The following is a 21,271-nucleotide window of genomic DNA, read 5'->3' on the forward strand; positions in this document are numbered from 1 at the left end:
CCTTCTAAACATCAAATTTCATTGAGATCCGATCACCCGTTCGTAAGTTGAAAATACCTCATTTTTCTAATTTTTAAGAATTACTCCCCCCCCCAACTACCCCAAAGAGAGCAAATCAGTTCCGATTATGTCAATCATGTATCTGGGACTTGCGCTTATTTTTCCCATCAAGTTTCATCCCGATCCCTCTACTCTAAGTGTTTTCCAAGATTTTAGGTTTCCCCCCTCCAACTCCCCCCAATGTCATCAGACCCAGTCGGGATTTAAAAGAGCTCTGAGACACAATATCATTCCAAACATTAAATTTCATTAAGATCCAATCACCCGCTCATAAGTTAAAAATACTTCAGTTTTTCTATTTTTCCGAATTAACCAGCCCCTACTCCCCCCCCCCCAGATGGTCAAATCGGGAAAACGACTATTTCTAATTTAATCTGGTCCGGTCCCTGATACGCTTGCCAAATTTCATCGTCCTAGCTTACCTGGAAGTGCCTAAAGTAGCAAAACCGGGACTTTAAGTTTTTCCCCTCCAACTCCCCGCAATGTCATCAGATCCGGTCGGGATTTAAAATAAGAGCTCTGAGACACAATATCATTCCAAACATCAAATTTCATTAAGATCCAATCACCCGCTGATAAGTTAAAAATACTTCATTTTTTCTATTTTTTGCGAATTAACCGGGCCCCCACTCCCCCCAGATGGTCAAATCGGAAAAACGACTATTTCTAATTTAATCTGGTCCGGTCCCTGATACGCTTGCCAAATTTCATCGTCCTAGCTTACCTGGAAGTGCCTAAAGTAGCAAAACCGGGACCGACAGACAGACAGACCGACAGAATTGGCGACTGCTATATGTCACTTGGTTAATACCAAGTGCCATAAAAAACCATGGAAAACGTAATAGAGGCAACAATCTCGACAGGGCCTTTTGAGAGTGAAGCTGTTCTTATTCCTCACATTCTCATGATTCCACCGGATCTGCCTTTTCAATTTTTAAAGATTGCAATTCCCAATTCGATTACCATTTGCAATCACCATCAACAAAGCTCAAGGGCAATCATTAGAAAAATGCGGTATAGATCTTAATAAAGATTGTTTTTCCCAGGGACAATTGTATGTAGCATGTTCAATGGAACATATAATGGTCCATGGGAAAACAATCCGTATTCAGATCTATACCTCATGATTCGAATGATTGCCCTTGAGCTTTGTTGATGGTGATTGCTAATCGACGATTCCCTGTGTCGCCGTCGTCATTTATATATCCCCCTGTGCCCCCCGGCGTCCCCGTTGTAGTTGTGCCCCTGTGTCCCGGTCGTCATTTGTGTCCCGGTGTCCCAGTCTGTGATTTCTCTTTGAGGGTCCCGGGCGTCATTTATATTCCTTGTGTCCCGTCGTCATTTGTATCCCGGTGTCCCGGTCTGTATATACATTCATTTTTGAAATGATATATGATGAAATAAATTTTTGTATTTTTCCCCTTTTTTTCTTTTTAGTTTTTTTTGGGTTTTTACTTTTTTTTAGTTTTTTTTCTTTTTTCTTTTTAGTTTTTTTTATTTTTATTTTTTTTTAGTTTTGTTTTTCTCCTTTATTTTTCATTTTTTTCTTTTTTTTTTCTTTTTTAGTTTTTTTTAGTTTTTTATCTTTTTTTTTACTTATGTCCTGGTCGTCATTTATACTCCCTGTGTCCCAGTGCTTTGTTGATGGTTATTGCTAATCAAACATTCCTTGTGCCCCGGTCGCTTTCTCTTTGAGTGTCCCGGTCGTCATTAGTTTTTTATTAGTTTTTTTTTCTTTTTAGTTTTTTTTGTAGTTTTTACCTTTTTTTTACTTATGTTCTGGTCGTCATTTATACTCCCTATGTCCCAGTGCTTTGTTGATGGTTATTGCTAATCGAACATTCCTTGTGCCCTGGTCGCTTTCTCTTTGAGTGTCCCGGTCGTCATTTATATTCCCTATGTGGCGATGTCCCGGTCCTCATTTGTGTCCCGATGTCCCGGTCTGTAATTTCGTCAGTCGAAAACATGACGTCAGTCGACACACAAACATGACGTCACCCGACAGACACACACACACACAGACAACTTATTTTTATATATATAGAAGATGTGCCGGTGTCCCGGTCGTCATTTGTGTCCCGATGTCCCGGTCTGTAATTTCGTCAGTCGAAAACATGACGTCAGTCAACACACAAACATGACGTCACCCGACAGACAGACCCACACAGACAACTTATTTATATATATATATATATATATATATATATATATATATATATATATATATATATATATATATATATATAAATAATATATATAATAAGAGATCTGAGTTACGAGGTCCTTCTAAATATCAAATTTCATTGAGATCCAATCACCCGTTCGTAAGTTAAAAATACATCATTTTTTTTAATTTTTTTGAATTACCCCCCCCCCCCGACTACCCCAAAGAGAGCGGATCCGTTCCGGTTATGTCAATCATGTATCTAGGACTTGCGCTTATTTTTCCCACCAAGTTTCATCCCGATCCCTCCACTCTAAGTGTTTTCCAAGATTTTAGGTTCCCCCCCTCAAACTCCCCCCCCCCCCAATGTCATCAGATCCGGTCGGGATTTAAAATAAGAGCTCTGAGACACAATATCATTCCAAACATCAAATTTCATTAAGATCCCATCACCCATTGATAAGTTAAAAATACTTCATTTTTTCTATTTTTTCCGAATTAACCGGCCCCCACTCCCCCCCAGATGGTCAAATTGGGAAAACAACTATTTCTAATTTAAGTTGGTCCCGTCCCTGATACGCCTGCCAAATTTCATCGTCCTAGCTTACCTGGAAGTGCCTAAAGTAGCAAAACCGGGACCGACAGACAGACAGAATTGGCGATTGCTATATGTCACTTGGTTAATACCAAGTGCCATAAAAATTAAAACCAGTTCTACTTTAATGCACTCAATTATTCTGGTACACTTTGTTAAGTCAGACAGCCTTTTAGCCCCCAGACACAGTTGACATTTCTTAGAGGTGTAGATAGTTTTGCAGCAGACACATGAGGTAGAAAAACAAAAACAAAACATGCTTGGTAAAACAAACATCAACAGCAGCAATGCAGATGTATATTGTCAAAATAATAAATTAAGGCCGAAATATCACTTGTTGATAGTAATGCCTACATCAATCGAAGGAGAGCAAAATGGAAGGAAACACAATTGACGTTTTTTTTTGAACTGATGATGAATGAGTGTTTTTGTTTTCTGTAAACGAAAAGAATAATTGTAAGAAAAATACTAGATTATTTGATAAGGGTATGTTTTTGAAATCCAAAGAAGTTTGAAGCCTCAGGGGATTGTGCTGAATCAAAGCTTATATTGAAATAAATAAAACAGTATTAATGCAATTTATGTGCCCTAAACCAAATAATATTTTAACAAACCTTAAATTCGTTTATATTATGAGAATTTCAACCTATTGGTTTTAAGAAATGAAGTTTATAGCCTTTTTAAACCTAAGAAAATCAAAATCTTTCAAAAAATATCATTAGAAGCTGAAAAAAGATACACAAAATATCCTTAACTAGTCTTATAACCAAGGTCATTGCTACCTAAAATATTTTTTTCCAAGAAGGGGGCATATATTTTAACTGGCAAGTCATTTCTACAGACTTTTTTTGTTAAAAGTTAGCATAATTTATGTAGAATTTGTAAGTGTGATATGGGATTTCTACAGACTTTGATAAGTGTGATATGGGATTTCTACAGACTTTTTTTTGTTAAAAGTTAGCATAATTTATGTAGAATTAGTAAGTGTGTATTGGGAGTGTGATATGGCGAAGTTTGATGGGGAGCGGTTGCTTCCAAGTGGCAGCGACCTGCACTTAATGGCGTCATGGCTTCAGCTGGAGAGCACGGCTTGATGCAGAGGCGACCTCTGGCGGTGTGGCTTTTGTGTCCGATTTTTCACTGCGATCTTGATAGTCAGTTTGTTGCTCTTTCTTGACATTTGGGTAGATGTTGTCTCTGGTAAAGTTGAGTCCAGCTGAGGCCCTGGTTCTCTTGTGGAGAGTTGGGAGACGTGGATGCAGTTTCTTCTCAGTAGTGACCCTGTCGCTGTCCCAACCATGTATGATCTTGGGTTCTCATTGTAAGAGACCATTTCTACCTTGGTCCAGTTACCTTCTTTTCTTTCTTGCATGTAGACTTGGTCTCCCACGTGTAGTTTTGGCAAATCTTTCGTTCTTTCGTCGTGGTACGATTTCTGGCGCAAATGTTGTTTCGTCCGACCTTTGTTGCTTGGTGTACGGTAGGACTGATCGAAGTTGTTGACTCATAAGAAGTTGTGGGGGGGGGGGAAGCCAAACCGTCAACAGGGGTGTTTCGATATTCTAAAAATCCAATGTATGGATCTGTTCTGCTTTCAAGCGATTTTGACATGATTCTCTTGCAGGTTTGTATTTTTTCTCTACTAAACCGTTTGACCTTGGGTACATGGGGCTTGATGTCTTGTGTTGTATTCCCAAGGATTCAGTGAAGAGTTTCATTTCTTGTGATGATAGCTGAAGGCCATTGTCAGATATTATCAGTTGCGGTATGCCATGGCAAGCAAAATGTGATTTTAGTTTCTGGATGACAATTCCAGAAGTTAAGTGTGTCAGCTTATCTAGTTCAAAATACCGGCTATGGTAGTCCACAGTCATCAAGTATTACTGCTTGTTCCACTCAAACAGGTCAATCCCTACTTGATACCATGGTAAAACGGGAATGGTGGAATTTGTCAGTGGTTCTTTTGGGTTGTTTGGCGCAAGTTTAGCACAGGTTCCACATTTCTTGATGTCAGCGTTGATGACAGGCCAATAAACGAGCATGTAGGCTCTTTGTTTTGCTTTTTCCATACCAAGGTGGGCGGCGTGAAGCTGTTCCAAGATGCTGCTCCGGAGGCACGCTGGTATGATGATTCGTGGACCTTTCAATAGCATTCCATCAAAAGCTGATAACTTGTGCTGAATGTTCCAGTATGAGTGGATTTCGAGATGGTATCGGTTTCGTAAAGATGGCCAACCTTCCTTGAGGGTGGTTTCGAGCTGTTTTAACTGTAAGTCTGATTTGGTCTTGTCTTTGATTTCCTGAAGTCTGACGTGGCTGACAGGCAGACGATTTACTATGGTATGCACAAATAACTCGATGTCTGCATGTAGCGTCTCGTCCGTATCGGGGAGGTGAAGCCGGGACAAGGCGTCAGGTACTGGAATATCGGCACCAGGTAGGTAGCGGACAGTGAGGTCATAAGGCTGAATTTGGATAATTAGTCTCTGTATCCTGGGAGGGTCACTATGTAGTGGCTTTGAGAGGATAGTTTCTAGGGGGCGATGATCAGTTGTTACATTGACTTTTCTGGCATATATGAAGTGGTGGAAGTGCTTACATCCGTAGTAAACTATCGCGTAAAGCTCTGTCTCCAACTGGGAGTAATTTTGCTCTGTTTTGTTCAGAGCTCTTGATGCATATCTGAATATATTGTTGTTGGATGAAATCTCTGCTCCTAGGCCGTGCTTTGAGGCATCAACTTTAAGCTCAATAGTTCTGCAACTATGGTAGAAAAATGCTAATCCAGACACAATAGATTCCTTGATACACTCACGATGATTATTCTAGAAGATGAAGGATTCTTCCTTCAATAAATCTCTAAGAGGTTTGTTTTGGATGATAGTTCGGGGATGTATCTAGACAGGAAGTTCAGCATTCCTAGCAGCGTCTGCAGTTCTTCTTTGTTTTTTGGTTCAGGCATTTTGTTAAAGACTTGTAACTTTTCAGGGTCCGGTTTTATGCCATCTTTGCTAATCTTGTGGCCAAAATAACTTACTTTTTCCAGTACAAACTAGCATTTGATTTTGTTGAATTTTATCCCCAGTTTTTGGGCCGGCTGAAGAACTTCTTTTAGCCTTTCATCATGCTCTTTCTGAGTTCTACTATAGATGAGGAGATCAACAACTAGTATGCAAAGTCCTTTGAGACCATCAAATGCCTGCTCCATTCTCTGCTGGAACACATCTTGCACCAATATGAGACCAAATGGGTATCTCTTCCAACGGTAACATCCGTAGATTGTACTAAATGTTGTAAGGTAAGATGCTTTTTGTGACAGCTGTAGTATCCAGTATCTTGACCGTGCGACAAGCTTAGTGAAATATGCGGCTCCATCTAGGTTGCTTATGGCATCATCAAATGTTGGGATTGGGTAATATGGTCGTTTAATTGCTTTGATAAGGTCGACTGGGTTGATGTTAAGACGTAAGCTCCCATCTTTCTTCTCAACCATGACCATCGCATTTACCCATTCAGTAGGCTCAATGACTTTTTCAATGATGTCTAACTCTTCCAGACGTACAAGCTAATTCTTGAGCTTATCTCTCATTGCTATGGGTACCTTTCTTGTTGGGTGTATTTTGGGTGTGGCATTATCTTTTAGGTGCATCTCACAATCTCCTGAAAGCATCCCTATTCCTTCAAAGACATCTTCAAATCTTTTTGGTGCGTTTGTCCACTGTCTGTTTGTATTTGAGTCGCAATGTTAAGGATAAGTTTGACCAGATTCAGCTCTTGGCTTGATATTTGCCCAATAATAGGGGTGGTCTTAGATACAACCACATACAATTGCTGGGGCTTGCTGTGCCCGTTTTTGTACCTGCACTGCAGTTTGCATGTCCCTAGGGAGGGTATCTGGGAACCACAGTAGCTGGTGAGTCTATGGTTGGTTGTCTGTAGTGTGGGCTCTGGGGATAGTACTCTAGGTAATGCTGAGGGATAAGTTTGCCTGTGTACTGGTGTCAACTTTAAAGTCTATTTTCATTTGTTCATTGATGCATAAACTTGCATAGGCTTCATCCTTACTGCCATCCCGGTTAACTGCATACAGGTAGAGGTCTGACTCTTCATCTGAGTTTGAGTTGCATGGGAGCTCCAATGGTTGAGTTTTCACTACGCATATATTCCACAAAATTAACTGCTTTGCTCCTACAAACTCTGACAAAATGGTTGATTTTCTTGCATTTAAAGCAAGTTTTTCCTTTTGAAGAGCACACATGGTTTCTTGTATATTCTTCACCACAGAACTAGCACTCTGGAGTCTTAGCATAGGACCTCTTCCAGTTTTTTGATACAGCATCTACCTCTTGTTTTGTTTCTTGTTTCTCTTCAAACATTTTCAGTTGTGCTTGGGTCGTTTCATAGGCACGGCAGATTGTTATGGCCCTTTCAAGTGTCAGTCCATCTCCTTCTGCTAAAAGCTTTTCGCCAATTATTGCACTCTTGACACCACACACAATCTTGTCACGGATCATCTCACTCTCGTTAGTGTAGCCGCAGGTTTTGACAAGAAGCTTAAGTTTAGTTATAAATTTATCTACATTTTCTGTATCCCATTGGTCCCTTTTCTGAAACACATACCGTGAAAAAACTTGGTTTCGTTTCGGTGCAGCATAATCTCGAAACTTTTTAAGGTTTGGAATAACTTAGTCTTTGTCGGTCTCTGTAACATCAAATGTCTTGAAAGCTCACATCCTCTATCTCCAACCCAAATGAGGAGGTATGCACATTGGACCTTTTCTACTTTTCCAGCTAAGAGGCCATCAAACAATATGTTTTGCATGGCTCTCGAATTTTGTCCATTCATTGTCCAAATTATCTGCATTCCATTTGATCAAAGGTTGTTGGACATCCATATCTGATTTCTTGCTTCCGATCCCACTTCTGACACCATGTAGAATTTGAAATAATTCTTTTATTCAGATCCAAGCACCTATAATATAAAGCACACAATATGCAAATCAAAGCAAAGCGCATAATAAACAAAGCAAAGCATGGACAGCTCACGAGTAGGTAGGCATAGCACACACAGGGCAGGCAGGTAATGCTACAATGTATGTTTTAAATCTGATGTTTAAAATCACTGTACAAGTTGGTAAAACTGCTGCATTTACCAACCAAGATTTATATTTTGGTACATATCATGGTACTATTTTAATGTTGTTTATTTTGTCAAAAGTTAGCATAATTTTTGTTTTAAATCTGATGTCTAAAACCACTTTAAGAGTTGGTGAAACTGCAGCATTTACCAACCAAGATTCAGATTTTAGTATATTCATGTCACTATTTTAATGCTGTTTATTTAACCAAAAGGTAAATTGTGGCACCATGTGTAAAATCACAGCAACAGTTGGTAAAATTGCTGTGTTTACTGACCAATTTTGCCTACATCAATAGAAGCAGAGCAAAGTGGAAAAAAAAATTGATTTTTTTTTTTAAACTGATGATGAATGAGTGTTTTTTTTCTGTAAACGGAAAGGCTGATCGTAAGAAAAATACTAGATAATTTGATAAGGGAGTGGTTTTGAAATTCAAAAAAGTTTGAAGTGTCAGGGGATTGTGCTGAATCAAAGCATATTTATTACAAATAAGTAATTGAGCATTAATGAAATTTCTGTACCCTGTACCAAAAAGTATTTTAACAAACCCTAGATTAATTTATATTAAAAATATTTCAACCTATTAGTTTAAAAAAGGAAAATATATTACCTTTTTAAACCTAAAGAATAAAAACTATCATTAGAAGCTGAAAAAAGATAGACATAAAATATGCTAAACTGGTCTTCTAGCCAGGGTCATTGGTAGCCAAAACATTAAATTTGTTTTGGGGGGGAGGGGAGCAAGAGATTTTACCAGCTGGCAGGTCATCTCTACCAAATGTTTTTGGCAAAAATTAGCATAATGTATGTTTTAAATAGAATGTGTAAAATCACTACAGAAGTTGGTAAAACTGCTGCATTTACCAACCAAGATTTATATATATATATATATATATATATATATATATATATATATATATATATATATATATATATATATATATATATATATATATATATGCATATGAGATATTTACTATTAATAATTATATATATTTTCCATAATATGCTCAAATTGTGTATTTTCCATAATATGCTCAAATTATGTATTTTCCAAGAATTTTCTGCTTCTTGATTTAGTCTGTATGATTCAACTTGCAGGTATTAAGTAGAAGCAAAAGACAGATTAATGACAATATGCATTAGAAATATGCAATTTGAGCTATAATATAATTTCAGGACCCACTACAGGAAGAATACTTCAAAATGCCATCCTGGGACATAGTCAACTTTACTCTGTAAACCCATCCCTGAAATTTTCATTTTCCTATCCTAACCCCTTTCTAAGATGGCCAAAAGTAGAACTTTATCTTTATTTAATCTCTTTTTTTGGTAATTTCTGGGCTCTTTTTGCTCATAATTTTGAACTAGAATTATTTTTCTTTTAAACTTTCTCTAAAATTATTGAAGAAGGAAAGGAGTTTTATTCTTATCATCTAGCCTAGTATTTTGTTTGTTGCTAGAATTTGTTTTGGTTTTCTTCAGTATAAACTTATACCATCCTTTTTATGGTTTTCTTTTTATCAGTCTGAAAGAAAAAAAATGTAGCCTAGGCTATTTTTATGCAGCTTTAAAATATGGCTAGTGTAGGAGTTAATACAAAATTTACATACCCCTTGATAGTCGTATGTGCCTTTTGACCAAAGGTAGAGGGCGATGAAGCTTAAAATTACCAATTTCAGAAAGTCGATAAGGTCAAGTTGTCTTTCCATGTTACTACAAGCACAGAAAACTCTTATACAATCAATGAAGCTGAAATGAGTTACATAAAAGGAAAAGAAAGCAACAAAGTATAATAAAAATTAATATCAAAATTCAGAAATATGCATAAAGTATCACGCTATCAATGATAAAGGTAAAAACTGTATGCCAATGTGTATTGGTGAAATAATATTTATTGCTGCTTTCTTATTTAGCTGTTAATTTTATCATAAATTTGGAGTTTTTAATTTTTCAGGTCACCTTGAGGAAGTCTAAAATTAAATTAAACAATACTGTTTGTGTCCAGATTAAAAACTATTGAAATTTTTTTCCAGCATACAAATAGCATGCCAAACTATGTATTATTTTAAAAAAAAATGAAAATATATAATTTTTTTTATGAAAAAGACTGTCAATAAAAAACAAACAGAAATAAATTTTAAAAGCTTTTCAACAAATCAAGTTTATCAAAGAAAAGTAAAGAGTTCTATTAATCCAAAAATTAGAAGAAAATAAATTCAAATAATCTTCCAAGCCTAAAACTACCACAAATTACTACAATTAAATAAATAAAACCCAAAACAAACAGAAATTACAATAAATAACAGTCAAACTCAAAACAATAAATAACTTACACTTCACTGAAAGAAAAAACAAATGACCATAGAGTGTCAGTTTAATTTCATTGTTTGATCTTGGAAGATATTCTGGACCTCTCTTGCTTAGTGAAGTAAAAGAGGCTCTAAAGACTTTAAAAAACAGAAAGCAGCTGGCAAAAATGGCATACCCCCAGAACTGTTGAAATATGGTAGAAGTGCCCTAGAGTACCTATGTTTGAACTTTTGTCGTGTGTTTGGGATGATGAAAAAGCCCAAGTGAATGGTCAAAGGCGGTAATTGTCAAACTCTTCAAAAAGGACAAAAGACTAAATGTGATAATTGGAGAGCCATTGCTCTACAATCAGTTGGTAGCAAGGTTTTGTGCCAAATTATTCTCAATAGAATTCAAAGTAAAGTGGAGAAGTTATGAGAGATGAACAACATGGATTCCACCAAAACAGATTGTGTTGTGACCTAATGTTTAGCCTGAGAGTCCTGCTCAAAGAATCCAATGAGTGGCACGTTCAGCTACTCACAGTATTTATAGACTTTCTCAAGGCCTTTCACTCAATACACTGCAAGATCATGTGAAAAATTTTAATGCATTATGGGATTCTGATCAAAATTGTAGATATAATTAAAGCGTTATACCTTGATATTATGTGCACAGTATAAACAGAGGGTGACCTAATGGAGTGGTTCACTGTTCAGTCAGGTATAAGGCAGGGATGTATTCTATTGCTATAGTCATAGATTTTGTACTTTGTGGGTGTAGCTTCAGTGGGGGTCTACAATTAAACCCACTGAGAGGTGTATGCATTTAAACCCACATTATGGTGTTTTGCAGATAATATTACAGTCTTTGCTCACAAATCAGAAAATATACAACACAAAATAAATGAACTTGGGTGTGTGGCAAATACTGCTGGACTCTCCACAAATGCTAGCAAGACTAAATCAATATCAAATGCAGTTATAACTGACTTAACTAAAAGACTCTTGGTCAACAATGAGGAAATTGAAGTACTGAGAGAGTTCAAATATTTTGGCAGCATTTTTATGCAAGATGCCAATCCTAAAAGAGAAATTTTGTGTCAAATAGCATTGGCTGGCTCTGCCTTCAATTGTCTTAGATTTGTTTGGAGAAATAACAAATATTCCCAGAAGATAAAGCTCAGAATTTATAATAGCAATGTCCTCTCTGTCCTTACATATGGCTGTGAAACTTGGAGCATCACTGCACAACCAGAAAAATGACTATGGGCATTTGGTAATAACTGCCTAAGATGTATTTTGCATATACATGGGCAGAGAAAATAAGAAATGATGAGATTTCTAGCATGAAAAAACATACACCCATCCTTGATGTCATTAAAAAGCAATGATGGATGTATTGGGGGCACATGGTGCAAATGGGTGATGGTAGGCTACAACATGACATATGGTGCTTGACACCACCTGGCCTCTGCAAGTCAGGGAGACCCAAATTACCATTGGCAGGATGTTAGAAAAGGAGGCAAAGCCTCAAAGTCAATAGCTCAGGACAGGTTGTCATGGCAGAGCACTGTTGCTGCCTTATGCACCTTCAGGTGTGGGAGGACCTAAGTAAGTAAGTAAGTAAGATATTAATTTCTTAAAGTTTTGATTATTTCTAATTATCAAAGTAAAAGAAAGAGAAAACATTTAAAATTTATTTTGTTTAGGTAGATTGGGGTTTTGGATTTTTGGAGAGGAGGAGAATTGGGGTTAAAGTAGGTGGCACAAATTTAACACTTATGCTCTGTTCCTACTAGTGAGGTTTGAAGATTCTGGGAAAATTGGTTCTAACTCAACCTATGAGTTTGTCCTCTGCAAAATAATACCTGGTAACCCATAGAGTTCTTGCAGTAACTCTTACACTAACAGGTGTGTTAGCTGTTTAAATAGTCTTTGCTCACCCTGGTCTTTAAATTTCCAATAGTTACTGTTGATATAGATTGACTAGACAAGCCATTTGATGCTGACACTGAACATTCATTATCACACTGGGGAAAAAGAAACAGTAAAATTCTAGCTAAGTGACTTCTTGCCATCTTGGAAAGGGGTTAGGTTATGAAAATGAAACTTTCAGGGATGGGTCTACAGGATAAAATATGTCCCAGGAAGGTATTTTGAAGTACTTATCTCTACTCCTTCTCCCTCTTGAGAGCAAAATTTGTATGGGCAATATAATTTTGATGACTTCAGTTGTGGAAGAAAGTGGAGAACAATGCTTAGCACTCAAATGTAAGAGTGCCTAAACTTGAATATAAGCTGGTGCATGAAATCTTTAGGGGTCTGGATTTGTAGGACTGCAAGGGCAGATGCAGATGTGGGTCAATGTTCCTATTACCTGAACAATTGTTTAGGGTTATGAAACTATTGTTAATAGATGCATTTTGACCTTTGGAACATCTTTTCTCTCTTGCAAAACTTCCACAAACTCACCATTATGGAGTTATTCTGGCCCAAATATCCTGTATTTACACATAGAATTGCAATCATTTCCATTTTTGTTGATTGGATATTTGAAATTGCAAATTGTGCAAAATTGCACAAGTCTGTAATAGTTTAGAAACAAATTTGGGCTATATATTTGCACATCAGGGGGGGGGGGGGGGTAAAGCATAGCATATATTAAATACATAAACTAACCATTGCTGTATATAATATATGCTAATCTTTAACCCCCCCCCCCTAATGTGCAAATATATAATAACTCCTTAATGGTGAGTTTGCAGTAATTTTGCAAGAGAGAAAATATGTTCAAAAAGTCAAAATGCATCTATTAACAATAGTTTCATGACCCCAAACAATTGTTCAAGTAATAGGAACATTGACCCAGAAGTCAATGTTGTGACCCAGAATCCTACTTGTTTTCTAGAATAATTTTAAAGTCTTATTTTTTCTGTTCTAGTTCATCAATAGGAGTTTGGAAAGTCTTCTATTGATCTTGATGTGCTAGAGTTGAGGAAGTAGAGAACAGTGCTCACATGTATAACTACAAATTTTGGCTCATTGTCCTTCAAACCATCATGTCCATGTGACCCTAGGTAGCCTACTCCCCTCAATGGCATTGCATCCAAATTTCAATGCCAATAAGTTGAAGCATCCAATCTGTATGCCTTCTGAAATGATACACACTATACAAAATAAGACCCAAATAGGCCTAATAAAAATTTACCCATTTTTTCAAAGATAAGCTTTACCTTAAATTATCTTAAATTGCAACTTGGACCAATTTATTAGAAAAGAATTAGGGTAAAATTCTAGTTAATTGACTTCTTGCTATCTCAGGAAAATGAAACTTTCAGGGATGGGTCTACAGACTAAAGTATATCCCGGGAAGGTATTTTAAAGTACCCACCTCCACTCCTCCCTAGAAGGGGCCCTGAAATTTGCCTACATGACAGGTCTATACCTATTAAAATTTTGACAAAACAACATTTTACCTTAATTTTCAGTTACTAGTTGCTTTTTCTCTGCCTTTAGTTCTTAAAATGCAATTCCTGTTATTTTAGTAGAATTTTGAGCCATATCAGTGTTATTTTTTCAAAATTTAGGAAATGTATGTGCATATCTTTAAAACCTTATAAAATGGAATTGAGCAAAGTTATGAAGCTGAAAACAATTTTGTTGCACTTCAATTAAGCTGAAGATCTATTTTGCAAGGTTTCACTTTTACAACACATGTATTTTTAAAGGTCATCAAAGGTCAGGGCCCTCTAGAGGGAGAAGGAGTGGATGTAGTTGCTTCAAAATACCTTCCCGGTACATACTTTAGTCTGAACCTAAACTGTTTCTGAGATAGCAAGAAGTCAATTAACTAGAATTTTACCAAAGATTAGCTTGTTTTAACCAGAATCATTCAAGGATTTCTCATCTGGTAGGTTGAACTTCCCAGCATTAGGCTATTGGCAACCAAAAAAAGTTTAAAAATTAGTTATCCAAGGGCTTGTCAATTTAGACAAAAGGACACTGTTTGAAGAGTTGCCTAAATAGCTTAATACTTAGAGGCTAGGCCAAAAGGAGTCAGTATGGATCAGTCTTTGCTAAAGATAGAAAATATACAAAATTAAGTTTTAATATCATTTTCTAAAGAACAGTTGGCTATACTGACACCGCTGTTGTCTATTTGAGAACCTAGATTAGTCACCTAATGATTTCCCCATCATTCTCTTACAAGAAATACAAAACTCTAAAATACTAGAGGATACAAACGTTTAACTCACAAAATCTGATTATAAGAGATAAGTTGTACCCCCCTCCCTCCAGCCTTAGTTTCTTCTAAATAAAATGTTACTGTTGTTAAATAACTAAAATTAAAAAAGCTTTATGCCCGTTCCACATTATAGTCACATCTGTCGATAAAAATGCAAATATTTACGAGCTACTCTGGATTTTACCGTCACACTTCACCATTTTCCTCAAGAAGCAAAAGATTTAAAATTTTTAACCATGGATGTCCATGCAGTTTTTGCTTCAATGGTCATGTTCTCTGCTGTTGCTGGCTATATGTATTTGAATTCTGGGCAGTCACCTCAGCCAACAAACATAGCTCCTGTTACCAGTAAATATATCTAAGTCCTGATACTAGCTTGTATCTAGGCCTAACTCAGTCCTTTTTATTCTCAATAGTTAACTAGCCTATCTGACTAGTGTATTTCCTTCATATGATTCGTAAATCTTAATGCGTGATTAACATGAGGAATAAGATATTTGTGGTAGAATATAAGATGAAGAATTTTTGTTTTCTTTAAAGTAGCCTATTTGAGCTTCATCCCTTTCTTGACAATATCCAAGGAAACTTAATTAAGTTCTAAAATTTACTTAGAAACAATATAAAATACTTTCTAAAGGCTCTTTCTTCCCTTTAACCTGCTACTACAGTGCTGAAATTTTAGGAAGTTGACAAATGAATTGGGGGGTAGGATCTTGTGAAATAAAATAAATTTATTACCTTAAATTGCAGCCCCAAGCAACCTAAGTATCCCTCCTTGTAGAGCTCCAGAATTATGACTTGAATTGTATACAAAGTTCATTAACTTTTTTAAAGTTCTCATATCAGCTCTTTGTATATGAGCTCATAATTTATAAAATTAAGGCTTAAGGGGTCTGATTACTCAGGCTTGATTATTAATCTAAGAGTAAAAATTTAAACCACACACCTTCCTAAAACCACACTGTTCTTTTCTTAAAACTTTATCTTCAGCATCTCTAAGTCTAAAAAATGTCAATCATACTAAGGAATTTGTTTCCCAGAGGACCTAGGCTAATTCTTTTATAATCACCACACTCACTCTTATTATGTTTTTTTTTTATTGAAGGAATTAATTAGAGTTTTCCTACAATTGCAATGTACTTCCCTTTTTAAGAAATCATGTTCACAATCTTCAGTATTTATATGGCATAGCCACCATATTAAAAAAGGAAGAAAACAGCTAATCTGCCAAATTATTAGTACCTGAGGCCTAATTAATTTTTAATCCATTTAGTACTATCTCTAATTCTTCCTCATAAAATAATCTTCCTTCATTCTTTTCTACATCATTTCCTGTAAAAGTTTAGCACTTTTTCAAAATGTTCTACCCATCATGTTTTCATAACTTTATTGTTTTCTTCTGAGGAGGCCAACCACTATACCAGTGTTAACATTAGCCTAATTAAATATGATTTCAAAAATTGACAACAAAGAATGGAAACATGAAAATTTGCTTTACAAAGGAATCATGCATATAATTCAATAAGAGTTCATTAGGCCTATTATAACATTTTCTGTATAAGCTAGGCCAAGTATACAGAAAACACATTTTTTTTTGTAGCTCTGCATACAGCCTTGCATAAGGATTTATCTGGAACAACTAGGGGAGGAGAGGGGTTCTCTAATTAGCACACAGCTTACTACATTTGGAAATGTTGAGGCAGATTTGAGTGATATTTTAATTTTGTGAAGCAGTAAAATTCTACTTTAGCTACTATTGGCTATCTTGGAAAGGGTTTATGTTAGGAAAATAAAACTTTCAACAATGGTTCTATGAAGGTAATTTAAAGTACCTACCTCCTCTCCTTCTAGGCTACATGTAGAGGGTCCTGACTGGTAAATTTATGACAGCTCATATTATTGACTTACCAGTAAAGTGAATGTAGCACTTGATGCCTTTTTTACACTTTTTATAAATATAATAATTGCTTTTATTGCTAATTCAAAGTTAAGCACTTTTTGACCTAACCTTATTATAAATAATTTTGGCGCTGAGAAAATGTAGTATTTTTTTGTCAAAGACAACCAAGATAACAGTGCTGAGAAAATGTAGCATTATTTTGTCAGAACTCAACCAATAACTCATACTTAAATTGAATATTTGTCATTTTTAAGAGCTCAAAAAGTGCTTAAATTTGAATTTACAATAGGAGCAATTATTATATTCATAAAGAGCATAAAAAAAGGAATCATGTGGTATGTTCACTTTTATAGTAAGTCAATAATATGAGCTGTCATAAATTTACCTGCTGACCTTTAAAAATCCATGTATTATAAAGGTGAAACCTTACAAAATAGGTCTTATAATTTAAAGTGTACATAAAAGTAAATATAAAGAATAGTTTGAAACAATATAAAGTACTTCCTAAAGGCTCTTTCTTCCCTTCAACCTGCTACTAATGGAACAGTAAGTCCCTATAGCCTAAATCTCTTTGTTGATAATAAAAACCAAAAGAGGTAGGCTACCATCATATTCTTCATTTCATGCAATTTCAAAATATGAGTGACATTTTCATAAGACCATCCCTCCCCCCTGATGTATTCAAATGTAGTCTTATAGACTGTATAAAACTCAGATAACAAAAGTTTTCTAGGATTACTGTAATTTCTGCCTTGTAATATATCTTCATCATATTTTGCCCCATAAATAAGGTAGGTGAATGTATAACAGCAATTGTTTGGATAACTTTTGTAGCTAGGAGTTTATTTTATTACTTAATATGTCTTCTAATTCAGACTCTAAATGCACTGATTGCTTATTTGGCAAATATAGACCAACACCCTTTGTTTTTTTGTACTATCAATTAAGTCAATCCGACTAAAAAAAGCAAGTCATCAAAGCTTTCGTAAGGACCTTGTCATGCACTATATTTTGGAAATTGGTTCATTTTCAAGAATAGAGATTAGTAGGCTACAATTGAGATGATTTAAAACCTATTTTGAGTTATCTTAAGGCTAATTAAAGAAATTTGTTGTTCTTTTTATGTTTATACCATCCACTCTGTCTTAAACAAATGGACTATAGATATGTTACGTAAGAATATGTTCGTTTTTTTGTCAAATTGTCTATAGTTAACATTAAATTAGTCTCAGACTGTAATTTTTTAGTCTTTTTTTTCTTATAACTGCTTAACATTTTTAATATCGTTATTAACTAACCTATAATTTCAGGTAATACACGCCGCAAGAGAAGATGGTGGACTCGCCCAATCTACTCTGAGGATCAGAGGAGAAACCAGGGTCAACATGACAATCTAATGAAGGAACTAATTTTGTCAAATGACAATGTGAAGTATTGGAAATTCTTAAGAATGAATAAAGTTTCTTTTGATATCTTATTAGAAAAAATTCAGCCAGAAATAGAAAGAAAAGACACTAAATTCAGAAAAGCAATTATACCAGGAGTACGACTGGCCATCACACTTCGCTACTTAGCTGAAGGATGCAGCCAGGATGATTTAAGCTTTGGTTTCAGAGTTGGACGGTCAACTGTGTCTGGGATTATTAAAAACACTTGTTCAGCCCTTATTAATGCTTTGAAAAACGACTATTTACCACCTGTTAGTGAGGGCTCTTGGAAAACAAATGCAGATGATTTTGAGGCTAGATGGCAATTTCCTCATTGTATAGGAGCCATTGATGGAAAGCATATAAATATTGAGTGTCCAAATTTGAGTGGAAGTGAATTTCGAAATTATAAATCTTTTTTTTCCATTGTTTTGTTGGCAGTTGCAGATGCAAGCTACAAATTTGTCTATGTAGATATTGGGGCACCTGGGAGTGACAGTGATGGTGGTATTTTTGCCTCCTCTTCTTTGGGCAAAAGTTTAGAGCGGAATTTAGCAAATCTACCTCCCCCAGAACCAATAATTAATGGAGGTTCACCAGTTCCATATTTTTTACTTGGTGATGAAGCCTTTCCTTTAAAAAATTATCTGATGAAGCCATTTGCTGGAAGAAAATTAAACAGACTACCACAAGAATTTAATGATGAGCCTGCTATTACACGTAAAATCTACAACTATCGACAAGCAAGGGCAAGAAGAGTTGTAGAAAATGCTTTTGGGATATTGGCTACAAAGTGGCGGATTTTCAGAAGACCCATTGTAACTAATTATGAAACAATTACTAAAATAGTTTATGCTGCATGTTTGCTTCATAATTTTATGCAGATGCAAGACTGTTCTCTGCCAGCTGCAAGTAGGTACTGTCCCCCAGGCTACACAGACTCTGACACAGCTGAGGGCACATGGAGGAATGAAGGCTTTGGTGACCACTTACAATCTACTCGAAGGATAGGTAGTAACAACCCGTCAAGATCAGCAATTGATAATAGAGACCAGATTGCAAATTACTTTGTTTCTCCACTTGGGCAGATACCATACCAGTGGGTACATATCAATAGAGGCAAAGATTAGATTTGTATGCAATTAATTATGTGAAGTTGTTCTACATTGTGAAGCCTAGTTTTGTGAATTCTAGTTTAGCTAATTTTCACTATCTTGGAAAGGGAATAGGTTACAAGAATGAAACTCAGTAATTAATCCAGGGTCAAAAACATACTCTGGGAAGGTACTGCCAAGCTTCTATGTCAACCCTTTTCTGATTTCTAAGTCTTAGAAAATTGCTTACTCAAAAGGTTCAATTATCAGTTTCTTTTACTCTGGCTTTAGCTCTTAAAATGCAATTCCTTTTATTTGAGTAGCATTTTAAGCCATATCAATGTTTTTTTTTCAAAATTTAGGAAATGTATTTACATATCTTTAAAACCTTATAAAGTGGATTGAGGAAAGCTGTGAAACAGTTTCTTTGTACTCCATGTAAGCAGACCTTCCCAGGGCATACTTTAGAATTTAGACCCATCCCTGAAAGTTTTTTTCTAATCTCACCCCCTGGTGCTCTTTTACACATTGTATAAATTGTGAAGAAATGCCTGCCCTCTTATTTAACAGAATTGGCTAAAAGTCTTAGAAATATCTTATATCAAAATACACCTGATACAGTTTAATTTTTTAGAGATGACACAGAATAGCATTAAAGCTGAGTATTTGCTTTGCAAGAAATGTGTCCCTTCTGTTGTAAAGCATTTTGGATAGACACTAATCTAACCATGGGCGTATTGCTGTTGCAAATGGTTTTGCTTAAATGAGTTTTTGGAAAACAAATAGCAAATGTAAATTTGCTTTTTTTTTATTATTTAAGACTAGAATATCACAAAGCTATGCAATCACATTGCTTGTTGTATCTTAAGTAAATACAATCCCTGATGGAGTTTTGTTGATACCTGTCTTAAAATTAATTTGTCTAAATAAAATATATTGTTTATGGGACAGTAGAGAAAATGGCAACAACCATGAATTGAGTTTTTTTTTTCAATATTTCTTTTTTCAAATAATAGTTCTCTGGTCACATTTGTGCTCCTTGCTAAGTTGTTGGCACTCTGGTTTGGGAATCCTTTGTCCAAGGGGTACAGGTTTAATTCCTGGCATTGCTAGTGTATTTGGTTTTTACCAGCTAAGCATTCACCATGCTAGTTTGCTTCTTAAGTAAAGCAATCACTGCTGGAGCTTTGTTGACACCTGCCTTAAAATACCTTGTCTAAGTAAAATACAATGTGTATTGAAGATTAGTGAAAATGGCTGTAAATCCATCTTGTTTTTTTTTCAATATTTTTTTTTTAGATAGTTGTTTTACTCTGGTCATAATAATGTTCTTGGCTAAGTGGAAAGCACTCTTAGTAAGAAATCCTTTGTCCATGGGGTACAGGTTTGATTCCTGGTATTGCCAGTTTATTTGTTTTACATGGGGGTCAGTGATGTTAGATAGATTTAAACCAGCTCTAAATATGCAAAAGGTAAGCAGGGAGGGTGTACAAAAGCACAGGATTTCTGGCCCCCAGCCCTTAATTGCAATTCTTGGCTAATGGGTCACAAAGTGGAAATAAGCACTGCCAGTTTAGACCTTGATGTGTCAGTGCTGCCATACTTACTTACTTGCATATTGGTGTTGAGTTTGCCCACATTTTATCTTCATTACTATCTAAAATATTTAGACAATCAGCTAACTGTCTCAAAGCACAATTAGTATTGAATAGTTTTTGGGCCTTACTGACTTTCCCTTTATAGCAAAGGTTTATTGTTGTGTGTAATGTTTTAAAGATATTTTAAAGTAGTCAATCATTAAGAAGTCCCTTTTAGTTTTATCAAGTTTTTGAGTAATAAACCTTTTTAATTACCTTAAAATATTTATTCAGGTCCTTTACTATTGGCTGCCCTTTATATTACACTAATATGAAATATATGTGGTCACTAAAAATTTGGATAATCCAACCTATTTTACCATCTTAAGGTTGTTTACAAAGGTGTACGAAATATTTAAGTACTGACTTAGCTACAGAAAACTTCTAGATATAATAAAATGTAAGCAAGATGGTTCTTACTTTGACCATATCTATGGAAGCACTAATGAGAGAGTGGGTCATTTGATGCATTTGTAGAATTGAGTGAGATGAGAAATGAAGTCTAGGTTTGATGAGAGATGGCTGGTGAATGTGATGAGGGATGAATGTTTTGCAAGATTTTAAAATTTTGGACAACTTCTCACATTGACAGTAGAGTGCAGAAGTAAAATTTTGTAATTTTTTTTTCTTTGTTTCTGTTATGTTAGACAATGTTGAATATTCTAAAGTGAAGTTTCTTTTTTGTTTTGAATTGTCATGGCCCTAGGGCTTTAGTG

At 35.6% G+C, this 21,271-nt stretch overlaps 1 protein-coding gene and 1 long non-coding RNA gene across 2 annotated transcripts in view; one reads left to right on the top strand and one right to left on the bottom strand.

Moving 5' to 3' along the window:
• Positions 1 to 14,585, bottom strand: part of LOC136038192 (uncharacterized) — a 28,179-nt gene extending 13,594 nt beyond the window's left edge. The window contains exons 1-2 of the long non-coding RNA XR_010620148.1: positions 14,508 to 14,585; positions 9,571 to 9,673 (exon numbers count right to left, since the gene is read on the bottom strand). This is a non-coding gene — a long non-coding RNA (uncharacterized LOC136038192). The remainder of the gene's footprint in view (positions 1 to 9,570; positions 9,674 to 14,507) is intronic.
• Positions 14,586 to 14,689: 104 nt separating this feature from the next.
• LOC136037632 (uncharacterized) lies at positions 14,690 to 19,198 on the top strand. The gene is made up of 2 exons (XM_065720340.1): positions 14,690 to 14,845; positions 17,708 to 19,198. The coding sequence occupies exons 1-2, from the start codon at positions 14,734 to 14,736 to the stop codon at positions 18,952 to 18,954; spliced, it is 1,359 nt and encodes a 452-aa protein (XP_065576412.1). The 5' UTR covers positions 14,690 to 14,733; the 3' UTR covers positions 18,955 to 19,198.
• Positions 19,199 to 21,271: the final 2,073 nt, after the last annotated feature.

The sequence above is a fragment of the Artemia franciscana genome, chromosome 17 (genome assembly GCF_032884065.1).
Source record: "Artemia franciscana chromosome 17, ASM3288406v1, whole genome shotgun sequence".
In the NCBI taxonomy this organism is placed as follows: domain Eukaryota; kingdom Metazoa; phylum Arthropoda; class Branchiopoda; order Anostraca; family Artemiidae; genus Artemia; species Artemia franciscana.